Source organism: Eumetopias jubatus, unplaced genomic scaffold (assembly GCF_037043125.1).
Source record: "Eumetopias jubatus isolate StellerSeaLion01/CBP00866 unplaced genomic scaffold, mEumJub1_p1.0 scaffold_4, whole genome shotgun sequence".
In the NCBI taxonomy this organism is placed as follows: Eukaryota; Metazoa; Chordata; class Mammalia; order Carnivora; family Otariidae; genus Eumetopias; species Eumetopias jubatus.
In genome coordinates, this window is record NW_028274810.1 from 83,556,343 (window position 1) to 83,570,594 (window position 14,252).

The 14,252-nt window shown below is 43.8% G+C and overlaps 1 protein-coding gene across 1 annotated transcript in view; it reads left to right on the forward strand.

Moving 5' to 3' along the window:
- SNRNP40 (small nuclear ribonucleoprotein U5 subunit 40) overlaps positions 1-12,469 on the forward strand; it is a 32,652-nt gene extending 20,183 nt beyond the window's left edge. Inside the window, exons 6-10 of the mRNA XM_028113988.2 lie at positions 1,922-2,042; positions 4,210-4,292; positions 5,877-5,938; positions 11,127-11,230; positions 11,961-12,469. Coding sequence (XP_027969789.1) covers positions 1,922-2,042; positions 4,210-4,292; positions 5,877-5,938; positions 11,127-11,230; positions 11,961-12,010 — 420 coding nt within the window. The 3' untranslated portion in view covers positions 12,011-12,469. The remainder of the gene's footprint in view (positions 1-1,921; positions 2,043-4,209; positions 4,293-5,876; positions 5,939-11,126; positions 11,231-11,960) is intronic.
- The last annotated feature ends 1,783 nt before the right edge of the window (positions 12,470-14,252 follow it).

The following is a 14,252-nucleotide window of genomic DNA, read 5'->3' on the forward strand; positions in this document are numbered from 1 at the left end:
TCTATGTAAATATAAATACTGTTTTGCATTTTCCTGTTAGCTTAATAGCTTATTACTGGAACATTTTTACATTTGGTCTTCAGAGTTATTTTTAGGAGTTGCTTAATAATAGCTACCAATTATTGAGGTCCTGCTGTGTACCAGGCATCTGCTAAGCATTCTATTTCTAATCTTCCCAACAGCCATAGGAAGTAAATGTTGTTATCCCCATCTTACAGACTAGAAGCAGGCTTAGAGAGGGTTAGTGGCCCAATAACTCTTAGGACTTGGTCAGTCTGACCCTAAATCCTCACTCTTTCTGCTCTGCTCTACTATCTTTTTTTTTTTTTAAGATTTTATTTATTTTTGAGAGAGAGAGCGAGCACAAGCAGAGGTTGCGGTAGGCAGAGGGGGGAGGGAGAAGCAGGTTCCCCGCCAAGCTGGGAGCCCAAAGCAGGACTCCATCCCAGGACCCTTGGTTCATGACCTGAGCCAAAGGCAGACGCTTAACTGACTGAGCCACCCAGGTGCCCGTGCTCTACTATCTCTAGCATGAGATCCCATAGTGTTGCAGTATGTTTATGGGCCATAACTTAATGAACCATTTATTTTCCCTGTTTTGACATAGGGTTATTTTTAGCCAAACTGTTTTTTTTACCTTTCCCACACAGATGACAATGAATCTATAATTTATCTTTCTTTTTAATAAATATGCTTTTCCATAGTGTGTGTGTGTATGTGTACATATAACGACATTAAATGAAAAATTTTAAGCAGTTGTATTTCTGTGTATTACCTTCTTATATATATTTCCATGTAATCATAATGCCTTTTTTTTTTAGATTTTATTTATTTATTTGACAGAGAGAGACACAGTGAGAGAGGGAACACAAGCAGGGGGAGTGGGAGAGGGAGAAGCAGGCTTCCCGCCAAGCAGGGAGCCCGATGCCGGGCTTGATCCCAGGACTCTGGGATCATGACCTGAGCTGAAGGCAGATGCTTAACGACTGAGCCACCCAGGTGCTCCTCATAATGCCCTTTTCAAATGATGTTCACTTGTTTTTCTGTAGTTCTAATAGTTTACTTATAATTGCTGAGAATCATAGTTTAAGCATTTGAAATGCTACTTAGTTTTTTAATTCCTAATACATTTTGTTATGATTTAAGAATAACCCTTGCAAATTCTTAATTTTTGTTAAACTTTATTATATTAAAAATTTGTTATATATAATAAATACATTTATTATATGTAATTTATATATAGTTATATATATAAACTACGTAAGTTTTAAGTTATATAGGTTTATAGCCCTTTAGTCAGACATAGTAAGTTTGATTCCCTTTTTAGAAAGACAAGAGGAGTGCCTGGGTGGCTCAGTTAAGCGTCCGACTCTTGATTTTGGCTCAGATCGTGATCTCAGGGTCATGAGATTGAGCCCCACATCAGGCTCCAGCTCCGTACTGGGTATGGAGTTTGCTTAAGATTCTCTTTCCAGGGCGCCTGGGTGGCTCAGTTGGTTGAGCATCTGCCTTTGGCTCAGGTCATGAACCCAGGGTCCTGGGATGATAGAGTCCTGTTTCGGGCTCCCTGCTCAGCGGGGAGCCTGCTTCTCCCTCTCCCCTCTGCCTGCCGCGCCTCCTGCTGTGCTTGCTCTCTCAAAAATAAATAAAATCTTTAAAAAAAAAAAAAAGATTCTCTCTTTCCCTCTCCCCCTGCCCCTACCCCCATCCCCGCTCATGCTCTCTCTCTAAAAAAAAAAAAAATTTTTAAAAGAGAAGAGTTCTTTTCCTCTTGACAGAAATCCTTTATTTTGTGCTAAATACTGGGCCCACAGCCAGATTGAGAAGGGATACCAGTTTCTCCAGGCAGTTGACTCTTCAGTAACTATGTTTCTTTGCTATTCTCAATTTGATTTCTGGGAGCACCTTTTTGTTTTTGTAGGTCTGGGACTTGCGCCAAAACAAGCTAACCTACACCATGAGAGGCCATGCAGATTCAGTGACTGGCCTGAGTTTAAGTTCTGAAGGCTCTTACCTCTTGTCCAATGCAATGGACAATACAGGTAACTATGGAAAGGAAAGTTCTCCAAGGGCGCAGACACTGTGGACCTCAAGGAGAGTGGGCATTGGGTGCTAGAAATGTGTACTGGGATAAATGTGGATATAAGGAAAGAGTCAAGGGTGGTTCGCATGTTTCTGCCAGGGCAATTGGGAGAACACATTGTAATGGAAAAAGCTTTAGGGGCGCCTGGGTGGCTTAGTCGTTAAGCATCTGCCTTCGGCTCAGGTCATGGTCCCAGGGTCCTGGGATCGAGCCCCACATCAGGCTCCCTGCTCAGCAGGAAGCCTGCTTCTCCCTCTCCCCCTGCTTGTGATCCCTGTCTCGCTGTGTCTCTGTCAAACAAATAAAATCTTTAAAAAAAAAAAAAAAAAGAAAGGAAAAGCTTTAGAAGATATGGTCAAGAAGCCAGGATTCTAGGGGTGCCTGGGTGGCTCAGTTGGTTAAACGACTGCCTTCGGCTCAGGTCATGATCCCGGAGTCCCAGGATCGAGTCCCACATCAGGCTCCTTGCTGAGCAGGGAGCCTGCTTCTCCCTCTGACCCTCCCCCCTCTCATGTACTCTCTCTCTCTCATTCTCGCTCTCTCAAATAAATAAATCTTAAAAAAAAAAAGAAGCCAGGGTTCTAGTCTCAGATCTGCCATCTAATCCCCGGGGAACTTTGCATATAGCTTTTAAGACCTGTTTCAGCTCTGGTATGCTATGGAGCCATTCAGCATACGAGAAACTCTTGGTGATTATTAGTTTGTTGAGATCCAGCCAAAGCAGTTCTCGAGCATTGTAGAGAGAACCAAACTTGAATGACCAGTGAGCTGTTGGTAGAGTTGCACTCTTTCTGCCAGTGTGTCCTCCCTCCCCACTCCAAAACACTGGTGGGATGGGAAGTGTGCCCAGTAAAATGTTGCGAGATTCTGCATTCACACAAACAGACTCTTCTCTGCTTGTTTTTGAGTTGCCACATGGGAGGATGGGTTTACTATAGCAAAAAAGGAAGGTGGATTATATGCTTAGTATTGAGAGAGCTTAGAGATGGCCCCCCTCTGGTGTACAAGTTCATAGGCTTGTCAGAAACTGAAATGCTTTCACTGACATTTTGTAATGAAAACAGTGCCTAGCACTCAGGGAGTGCTGAATAAGTAGTTCTTGAATGAATGAACACCCTTACTTTCTGACAGTATTCTCAGCTCAATAGCAGACTTTCACACCTACCTTCACTTCCTATGCCTGTCTGAATCCTAGGATTGTTACGTTTCCTACACTCAGTTAAAATGACATCACTTGAATTCCAGTATCGATACAGCATTTGTTAACAACAGCTGTAGCTACTGTTTATCATGCGTGTTTATATCCTGATTTTGATGTATTTACCATTGACTAATTCTAGCATTGCTCACAGTAAGAAAAGATGAGGTTCCCTAAATGGTTATTAAAATAAAAAGAATTTTTTGTTATGGCTATATAATAAAATGACAAAATTCTTATTTTTGTCTATTGCCTCTACTCTTTTAAAGCCCTGTCACATGTATTGTCTTATTTGATCCTTAAAGTACTATTTTAAAAAAGAAAAAGAACAAGTGGTATTCTCGTTTTACAGAGGAGACCAAATCACCACCTCAATTTTTACCTGATACCACCCATATCTATAACAGAGCTAGAATGAGAATCAGAGTTCACTTTTTCTAATTATTAGTATAATACTCTCAATATATTTGGCCTTGCTCAAGTTCAGATTGTCACGTGTCCCTATGAGCAAAATTAGTCCTGAGTTTGGTTTTTATAGATTGATTGTCACAGTAGTCAGTGGTATTTAGATTGTAATATCAAAGCTTTGTTAAATATGGCTTTTTTGGGTTGGCAAAGGAATCATTTGCCAATGTTTTGTTGAAATTAATGTCACACCCAGCTACTTTCTGTTGCAGACCCCCAGCAATGTGTTTGGCATTTCCCCTTCCTGCCCCCTCTGCTTTCCACTTTGCCCTTAGACGCTGTTAATGGAATTTGAATGCATTTTATGTCTGTTAGAAAAAAAAATGAGCCTCACCATGTACCTTATAATATACCATGTTGGCTTTCCTTCACCCAGGAAACAGCATCTGTCATTGACATGATACTGATTCCAGCTGGGTTCTAAGGAGGCCTCTGCCCCATAACTGTTTTGCTCTGTTTGCAGTGCGGGTCTGGGATGTCCGGCCATTTGCTCCTAAAGAGAGGTGTGTGAAGATATTTCAAGGAAATGTGCACAACTTTGAGAAGGTGAGTTCTGCATGGCAAAAGAACTTTACTGTCCATTTGAGTCAAAAATACATTTAAGATGGTGCTAAAACCAATATTTACATACATCAAATCATTATGTTGTACACCTAAAACTAAAACAATGTTCTATGTCAATTATATCTCAATTCAGGGGGGAAAAGGGGGTTGGTGCTAAGGATAGAGGGCAGTAGCTCTACTAAGAAGGGGATGCATTCCAGTTAACACTGTTCTTCATCAAAACTGTTCTTGCCAGAAATAAAACTAATAGAAGCATAGGGAGGAAGGCAGTCACATAGGTAGGTAGTGATGGGACCCCCTTTTTTTTAAGATTTTAAGATTAACTTAAGATTTCTGACTTCAACAAGATAGTCTTATCCTTTTAGTTCCTTGGAAACTGACCCTCAGCTCAGTGTTCCGTATGGAACCCAGACTTCCTGGCTATTACCCAGGTGGCTTCCCTCACCTTCCCAGTGACCAGCTCTTAGGGCCCTAAGACTACATCCCTCTCCTCAGTAAGGACCATGGCCCGAAGTTTGAGAGAAATTTTTTCTGTACTCACGTCCTAGGTCAGCTCTTTTTTATTATTTTTTTAATATTTTATTTATTTATTTGACAGAGAGATAGCGAGAGCAGGAACACAAGCAGGGGGAGTGGGAGAAGGAGAAGCAGGCCTCCCGTGGAGCAGGGAGCCCGATGTGGGGCTCGATCCCAGGACCCTGGGATCATGACCTGAGCCGAAGGCAGACACTTAATGACTAAGCCACCCAGGTGCCCCCGTCCTGGGTCAGCTCTTGATAGCAGCTTTTCCTCCAGATAATTTGTTAATAGAGACATATGTTTTTCTTTTGAGAATCTATTTGATTCAGTTTCACTTTATAAATTAAATCTTAGGGTGCCTGGGTAGCTCAGTCAGTTAAGCATCTGCCTTTGGCTCAGGTCATGATCCCAGGGTCCTGGGATTGAGCCCCACATCAGACTCCTGCTTCTTTCTCTGACCCTCCCCCCACTTGTTCTCTCTTGCTCTCACTCTCTCTCCCAAATAAATAAATAAAATCTAAAAAAAATTTTTTTAATAAATCAAATCTTATTTTTTGTTGAATTTGGTTTTTTATTTTCCTTCAAGATAAAATTAATGAGGATCAAAATTAATGGAGCAAAGGGAAGCTCTATTTGTAGGCAGAATAAAATTTTGTTGCCAGGTCCACTCTTAATTTACTGTAAATTAAGCATTTTCTACAGTTGGTTTGTATGTTATATGAAATAAAGTATGCAGTCTTAGGCCACAGACTATAAGGTAATTGCAATTTAAAGTCTCAGGGCGCCTGGGTGGTTCAGTGGGTTAAGCGTCCGACTCTTGATTTCGACTCAGGTGATGATCTCAGGGTTGTGGTATCAAGCCCCACATTGGGCCCTGCACTAGGTGTGGAGCCTGCTTAAGATGCTCTCTCTCCCTCTTCCCGTCTCCTCCCCTCAAAAAAGAAAAAAAGAAAGAAATTTAAAGTGTTTCAGTGATTTTATAGTCTAATAAAGAGGGGTTTGGTACATTACTGTATTCATTGAATTCCTGCTTATTCATCTTTATAGAATCTTCTGAGATGCTCTTGGTCACCTGATGGAAGCAAGATAGCAGCTGGTTCAGCTGACAGGTAAGGATTACTGGGTGTGAGGTGAAGAATGATGAATCTCTCCAGGTACCTTGTCGTGTGTAATCCATTAAGTGCAGATACCAAGCTGGAGCAGACATAGAGTTATAGCTGTCCTCAGAGAGGAAGCTGTGTGCATTGTGAGGGGCCTGAAGATCCCATCAGACAAGCACATCATTTCCACTCTGTGGATTCATTTTCGACCTGGAGGGTAAACACTTTCTTTACTTCTGTTGGATTCCCTTTGCCATCAAAGTAAAATCTAGGCTCCTTATCTGGCTCCAGTTTCCCTCATCAGATTCTTCTCCTATGCTTCAGTTCATTCAAATACGTGTTGTACTCACCTCCCCCACCATTGCCACAGTGCTTCACTTACATGGAACTTTCCGTGTCCTAACACCCCTGTGCCTCCAGGCTTCTCTCTCCTGTCCCCTCTCCTCCATTCTCTAGATTTCTTTGACTCTAGAAATCACCTCTGTGTTCTGTCTATAAACTTGCCCTGGCCCTGTCTCTCCTTTTCCTTTGGGGTAGCACTAATCACTCTCTACTCTGCACTGTCGTCACACCTTCCACATCGAACCTTTATCAGCATTCATTACATCTAACACTAAGACAAACAGAGTGGGGCACCATCACTAAATTACTTGCTCCCAGAGGTCAGGGAATGAGTCTTAGTCATCTGGAACCCAGAGCGGTATTTGACCTATTCTAAGCACTTAGTGAATATTACATGAATGAATTCCTAACTCAAGGACAGCACTCAAATCTTAGCCTACATATCAACTCAGCTGTTGGTAATGGCTGCCCGTGTTGAGGATGATTAGGGGCAGGGTGCAGGTACAATAGGGAAAGTGCCATGATTGCTAGATGCCGGTTGTGTCAGCATGTGAGCTAGGTATTTTCCAACCCCGGGCTGAATTCAGAGACTATGAGACTTTCCTAGCTGTCAGTTTAAACTGGCTCAGCCTGGGATGCCTGGGTGGCTCAGCTGGTTAAGCGTCTACCTTCGCCTCGGGTCATGATCCCAGGAGATCCCAGGGTCCTGGGATCGAGTCCCACATTGGGCTCCTTGCCTGGCAGAGAGCCTGTTTCTCCATCTATCTGCTCTGCCTGCCGCTCCCCCTGCTTGTGCTCTCTCTCTCTGACAAAAAAATAAATAAAATCTTTAAAAAAAATAAAAATAAAAAATAAATAAACTGGCTCAGCCATTCAGCGATGAATTAGAAAGAGAAAAAATAAACTGGCTCAGCCATTCAGCGATGAATTAGAAAGAGAAGGGAGATGAGGCGCCCACGTGGCTCAGTCGATTAAGCGTCTGTCTTCCGCTCGGGTAGTGATCCCAGGGTCCTGGGATCCAGCCCCATATCAGGCTCCCTGCTCAGTGGGGGGTCTACTTCTCCCTCTCCCTCTGCCCTTCCCCTCTGCTCATGCTCTCTCTCTCTGTCTCTGTCATGCTCTCTCTCAAATAAATAAAATCTTAAAAAGAGAGAAGGGAGAATTCTTCTGTCCAATGCTGCTGCGTTTGGTCCATCTATGGTGATATGTCCTTGGGAGGGAGTCAGAGGTGGGGATGCGGGTGCCCATGCCTAGGCTGTTGGCTCACAGGTACAGAATGGTGAAGAATGATAAGGCCCTCTGATGGCAGACTCTGGGTTTAGCTTCCATCGGGCGATGTCTTAACCTTTTTTAGGTTAACCCATCTTTCTCTCCGTTTAGAGGTTTTCCTACTACCCTACTACCCTTCTAAAACAGGCACCATCTGATAAACATGAGGCCTTCCCTGGGCTAGCTTAGACTCTCAGAGTTTTCTCCTCTATTTGGGGCCCTAGCACAGCCACAGAGAAGCCTCACTTTGGTCTGTTCCCACACCTTGTTGCCTGTGAACAATGCTGAACATACCTGAAGATTCCAGAGTTCACTTTTTTTTTTCCCCAGGCACTCTGAATGCTGAGATAAAAGGTCAAGTAGTGGGGTGTTTTCTAGGGGTCAGGGGTCCAGGTCAAACAGTGCCACATTGGTGGTTTGCATCCTGGTGGTGTAGAAAGCTGCCTTGCGGAGGGAATCTAAGGGATTTTCAGTAGTCAGGTTTCTAAGGAAGACCTTAAGAAACAGGTCCACAGCCTAAAATGCATTCTGACAGAGTAAGAACCATTCTAAGTGTTTTTACATCATTTTCAGAAAAGATCTCTTTTGTTATGTAGTTAAGCTTTTAAGTGATATTTGCCTAAGCTTTTCTTCTGAGCGGTTTGTTGCTGCCATTGGCCCTTTCTTTCAGTGTCCTCTTCCCCTCCCCACTGTTCCTTTAAACCTTACATGTGTGCCTCATGGCTCTGGCCTGGGCACAGGCTGTATGTCTCCCTGCTGGGGTTGGCCACATTTCACAGGCCACCCTGCCAATTAGCCCCAAGTCAACAAGCAACTCTGTTATATAAGGAACCTGGTTCCTACTGAATGTGGCCATGCCAAAGTAAGGGGAGGACAAGGAACCCCTCTAAATTTAGCATCTAATTGGTGGCCATGGAGAGTGAGGCCTTCAAGTAAACCCTTGGAGATCTGGGTTTCTGGCTTTTATGTTCCTGGGAAATGTATCCTCAGAAAATTGCTTTTCAGGGGCGCCTGGGTGGCTCAGCTGTTAAGCGTCTGCCTTCAGCTCGGGTCATGATTCCAGGATCCTGGGATCGAGCCCCTGGGCACCCTGCTTGGTGGGAAGCCTGCTTCTCCCTCTCCCACTCCCCCTGCTTGTGTTCCCTCTCTCACTGTGTCTCTCTCTGTCAAATAAATAAATAAAATCTTTAAAAAAAAAAAGAAAATTGCTTTTCAACTTGGCCTGGAATTGGCAAGTTTCCTCTCTCTACTTGCAAATCACCTCCCTCTTCATGTTCAAAATCAAAACCCTTCAATAGTTCCTATCCAGGACTGTGGGAAGACTGGCCAGTCTGTCTGCCATGAGTGAGTTAGTCAGCCTATTGTCTTCATGTTCGTCTGTTGTGATGATGAATGTATTCGTCATAACAGCTGTCGTTCTTGTGCCAAATGCTTCGCATACATCATCTCATCCATTTCTCTCAACCAAGCTTCGGGATCAGTGTAGTCTCCGTCATCACAGTTAAGGAGAGAGGAGCTCAGAGAAGTTAAATACTTGTCTAAGGTTACTTAATGAGTAAATGGGTGCATGAGACTTGAGCCCGGGTCTTTCGGACTCCTGAGCTCAGACTTTGTTACTCTGCCGTATCATCCTGGGCTGGGTTCATGAGGGCATTATTTGCATGTAGCAAGAAAGAAAACCATAGGGAGAGCATGAACATCAGAGCCAAGGAGTCTGGAGGCAGATGGGTTTCCTGTTTCCCTCCCATCTTGCTTGGAACTTTTATTTAGTTCCTATTGAGTCTAGTCCTTGAGAGCTAAACATTGCAAATAAGAAGCTCATATTAAGTTGTATTTTAGACCCAAAGTGTAATGTCACATCAGCACCAAGCATTTTATAATCAAGTACTGGTAACTGTACCCTTTTAGGTGTGGACTGAACAAAACAATATTTATAACCTGCTCGAAAACCACCAGCCCTTTAAATTTACCAACAGAATGGGGCACCTGGGTGGCTCACTCATTAAGCGTCTGTCTTCGGCTCAGGTCATGATTCCAGGGTCCTGGGATCAAGCCCCACATCGGGCTCCCTGCTCTGTGGGGAGCCTGCTTCTCCCTTTCCCACTCCCCCTGCTTGTGTTCCCTCTCTTGCTGTGTCGCTCTCTGTCAAAATAAATAAATAAAATCTTTTTTAAAAGAATAAATAAATTTACCAACGGATTATTTTTGCATGGTCATATGAAGATCATGTCTCTTTATTTTACCCTTCAGCCGAAAATGACCCAAGCAAGGTTGAAGGTCAAAAGAACTGAGGGGTCAGGGGAAATAGAAGATGTTTGAGGGTAGTAGGAGAAAGAAGAATACTGGAATATATTAAGAGTTCTCGTTTTAGTTCTGCCACTGAGCCACTGATGAACTGTCACCTTAGCTTTCTTATCTGTAAAATGAGTTTAGACTAGCTGGTCTAGTCATGGAATATATATTTGGGTTTTTGGGGGGCGGTTTTGTTGTGGTTTTTTTTTAAGATTTTATTTATTTATTTGACAGAGAGAGACACAGTGAGAGAAGGAACACAAGCAGGGGGAGTAGGAGAGGGAGAAGCAGGCTTCCCCTCGCAGCAGGGAGCCCGATGTGAGGCTCGATCCCAGGACCCTGGGATCACGACCTGAGCCAAAAGCAGACGCTTAACGACTGAGCCACCCAGGCGCCCCTATTTGGGTTGTTTTATAATGCAGAAATTTTCTGTCCCTTCTCTGGGCTCTGTGATTTGAATGCAGTACTGAGAAGCTCCAATGGATCTGCAGCCTAGGCTCCCAGCCTGCCATAAGTTGGATTACCTGTAAGACCTCCTGGATGGGGGCACCTAGGTGGCTCAGGTGGTTAAGCATCTGCCTTCAGCTTAGGTCATGATCTCCAGGTCCTGGGATCGAGCCCCATGTTGGGTTCCCAGCTCAGTGGGGAGTCTGCTTCTCCCTCTCCCCCTGCCTGTTCTCTCTCTGTCTCTGTCTCTCTCTCACATGAATAATTAAAATCTTTAAAAAAAGAAAAAAAAGACCTCCTGGATGAATATCAGGTGCTCTTTGAAGATTTCTGTGTGGGGACCGTAGGAAAAACTGTCTTTCTTCTCCATGTTCTTTCCTATCTCAAAAGCTTATGTTGGAGGAGCGCCAGGGTGGCTCGGTCGTTGGGCATCTGCCTTCGGCTCAGGTCATGATCCCAAGGTCCTGGGATCGAGCCCCGTGTTGGGCTCCCTGCTCAGTGGGAAGCCTGCTTCTCCCTCTCCCACTCCCCCTGCTGGTGTTCCCTCTCTTGCCGTCTCTCTCTCTGGCAAATAAATAAATAAAATCTTAAAAAAAAAAACAACTTATGTTTGAAATACCAGTAATGCTTATAGTTTTAGTTATTCCTATATCTCTGTTCAGTTACTCAGGGGTAGGATCCATCCCTTATTCAGAATCTATATTTCTAGTTTCCCAATGCCAGAACACAGTTCAGTAAATATGGGTACATAAGTAAATCTTTGCATCCATTTCTCTTAAAAAGCCATGCCTTTACCCTCCCCTCAGCTCTAGGAAGCTTTAGCATTGCTCCTTATGATACCTTGCAGGTTTGTGTATGTGTGGGATACCACAAGCCGGAGGATTTTGTATAAGCTGCCTGGACATGCTGGCTCCATCAATGAAGTGGCTTTCCACCCCGATGAGCCCATCAGTAAGTCTGTCCTGACTTTGGGGAAAGGGAAACTGGGAATCTCCCTAAAGGGGCCCTGAAAATAGAAAGGCAGAGGTGGATATCTGTTGTATGTGAATTTCCAGGTAGCCTTTATAGCTGTCCATTGACAGTCTCGCCATGGTTTTAAATGGTGACGGGAAGAACATGTTCCATCTTCTTCTTAATCTCAAAGGGAGCCTGATTAATCTGTTTCTAGTTCTCTTAAGTTTACTTGCTTTCAAGTCTGTGTTTCAGTGACATATTTGGATAAATAATATTTTCTAATATTCAGCTATAAATTACAACTTAACATTTTATTGGCTAGCTAATTAAACAATGGGCCTTGAATTTAAGGAGAGAATGTAACTTTCTCCAGGGCTAACTATAACAAGCAAAAATACATTTATAAAATGATTGGCACAGACATTGATTCTTCCCTAGAATGGCTGAGAAGGTCTTTTTCAAAGAGTTTGGCTGACATGGGACATCAGGGTTTAGATCCTGATAATGCATTTCCCATAGCACAGTCCACCCCTGTGGTTTCAAGAGGACTTGGATTGAAAAGCCAGGCTACAGTTTCCTGTGAGTAGTGTTGAAGAGGAGGGGAATTTAAGCTAAATCCAATTGCTCTTTTATACCAAAATTGGCTCTTGACACAAGAGCCCTTGAGCACCAAGTCTCCTTGAGCCTTCATTAGTTCCAGTTATCTTCTCCATTCTCTTCACCTCAGTTCTCTCAGCATCCAGCGACAAGAGACTGTATATGGGGGAGATTCAGTGAAGACACGGAATGGAAGACCCACTGGCTGCTTGACCCTGAGACCTCAGGTGGCATAAGTGGCATCCAGTGGTGCCCAGGCCAGCAGCCTCCCTCAGATGAAGATCATTCCTAGCAAAAAGCAAGGAGGAGGTGGCCATATTCCAGCAACCACTGGTATCCTATTCCACCCGGATGATTAAGGCAAGCTGACAATAGCCTCTAAAAACCACCGGCCAGATTTCAGGGACTGTTTGGGTTTTTTCCTCTATTTTTTTTTTTTAAGGAAGATTTCTTCAAAGAGACAGACATGGATTGGTTTGTAGTTTCCTGTTTCCTAATCCAGGCCAAAAACAGGGAATGTGACTGAAATATGTTTGTTGGGGATTTTTTTTTAATTCAATAACTGGCTTGTATATTTTTCTTTCTGTGTTTCTCTGAGTCATTTTGTATTAAAAACCAAGTAGATGCCTTTTTACAAGAGCCATGTGGATTGGATTTATTGCTGTCTTTTCTTTGAAGCTTGATCGTTGTAAATCTGAGCTGGGCATGATGGGGCCAGGGGGATACAATCCATTTAAACTCCCAAGATGCGGGGCGCCTGGGTGGCTCAGTCGTTAAGCGTCTGCCCTCGGCTCAGGTCATGATCCTAGGGTCCTAGGATCAAGCCCCGCATCGGGCTCCCTGCTCCACAGGAGACCTGCTCCTCCCCCTCCCACTCCCCCTGCTTGTGTTCCCTCTCTCGCTGTGTCTCTCTCAAATAAATAAAATCTTTTAAAAAAATAAATAAATAATAAACTCCCAAGATGCTATTTACAGGGATGTTTAGGGTTTTTCCCCCCTTTTCGTCTTTTTAGATTTACTCTCATGAAGATTTATTCCCAGACAATAATTACTCATAACAAACAATTGCTCTCCTAGTAGACGCATAGCAGTCAAGAGGTGATAAGGTCTAAAAGAACCTAGTTTTGGGGGGCGCCTGGGTGGCTCAGTTGTTAAGCGTCTGCCTTCGGCTCAGGTCATGATCCCAGGGTTCTGGGATCAAGGCCCACATCAGGCTCCCTGCTCTGCGGGAAGCCTGCTTCTCCCTCTCCCACTCCCCTTGCTTGTGTTCCCTCTTTCACTGTAGTCTCTCTCTGTCAAATAAATAAACAAAATCGGGGCGCCTGGGTGGCTCGGTTGGGTGACTGCCGTAGGCTCAGGTCGTGATCCCGGGGTCCTGGGATCAAGCCCCACATCGGGCTCCCCCTGCTCAGTGGGGAGCCTGCTTCTCCCTCTCCCTCTGCCTGCTGCTCCCCCTGCTTGTGCTCTCTCTCTCTGTCAAATAAATAAATAAAAAATCTTTAAAAATAAAAAAATAAAATCTTTAAAAAAAAAGGAAAAAAAAAGAACTTAGTTTTTGTATACTTTGACACAATCTTTAATGACCAAGGTCTGTTTCTACTTTGCCTCCTGCCAAAAGCACTATTCTGAGCAGTGGTCCCTACAGTCAGGGCCCCTGGTGGGCATTAGATTGGGGGCAGCCTCAGCCAATAGGAGTGGCCGGCTGGAATGCTGCATCAAACTCAACTCAGAAGGAATATGATCAAGTTGTGGTGTCATTGGACCACATGACATCGTCATGACTTTTTTGTGCTTCTGCTTCCTTTTCTGTCTTTCCTAAACTGACAGGGACATTAAGAAATGCTATTAGTTGCTTTCTACCCTCAAAACAGGTTACTCTGTCCCTGGATCACTGGATGACTGCGCCCAGCACACACACTGGCACTGATGAATCCCATCTGGCATGGGGTTGTGGTGTGTGTCTTCTCAGAACCTCCTGTCTCAACCCAGAGGTCTTCACACCTGCCACCTGTTTGGAACATGTTTGGTTTTATACATATAGCTCCCAAACCTGAGTCATCTGTTTATCTCAAGTTGTAAGAGAGAGAGGATAGTTTTAAGTGAGCACACGTCCAAGATTTATTTAAGTCATTAATGAAGGAACCAACGGGATGGTAAAGCTGTCAAACCATTTACGTTTAATAGAGTGAATGAAATTTGAATAAAGTGTACTGGAAACAAAGTAATTTATTGTGCCTGCCAGAGTTCAGGAAGTCTCACAGGTGATGGGATCATGCTCAGATTGGGACTTAGAGATTGGGTAAGGGTGTTGCCAGGTGGACAAAGAACATGTGCGTTCCAAGAAACTACAGGCACAAGACTACGGGCACAAGCTTGAAAGCTTCGTGCATTTCCTGAACCAAAAGAACTTCAGCTTGGTCAG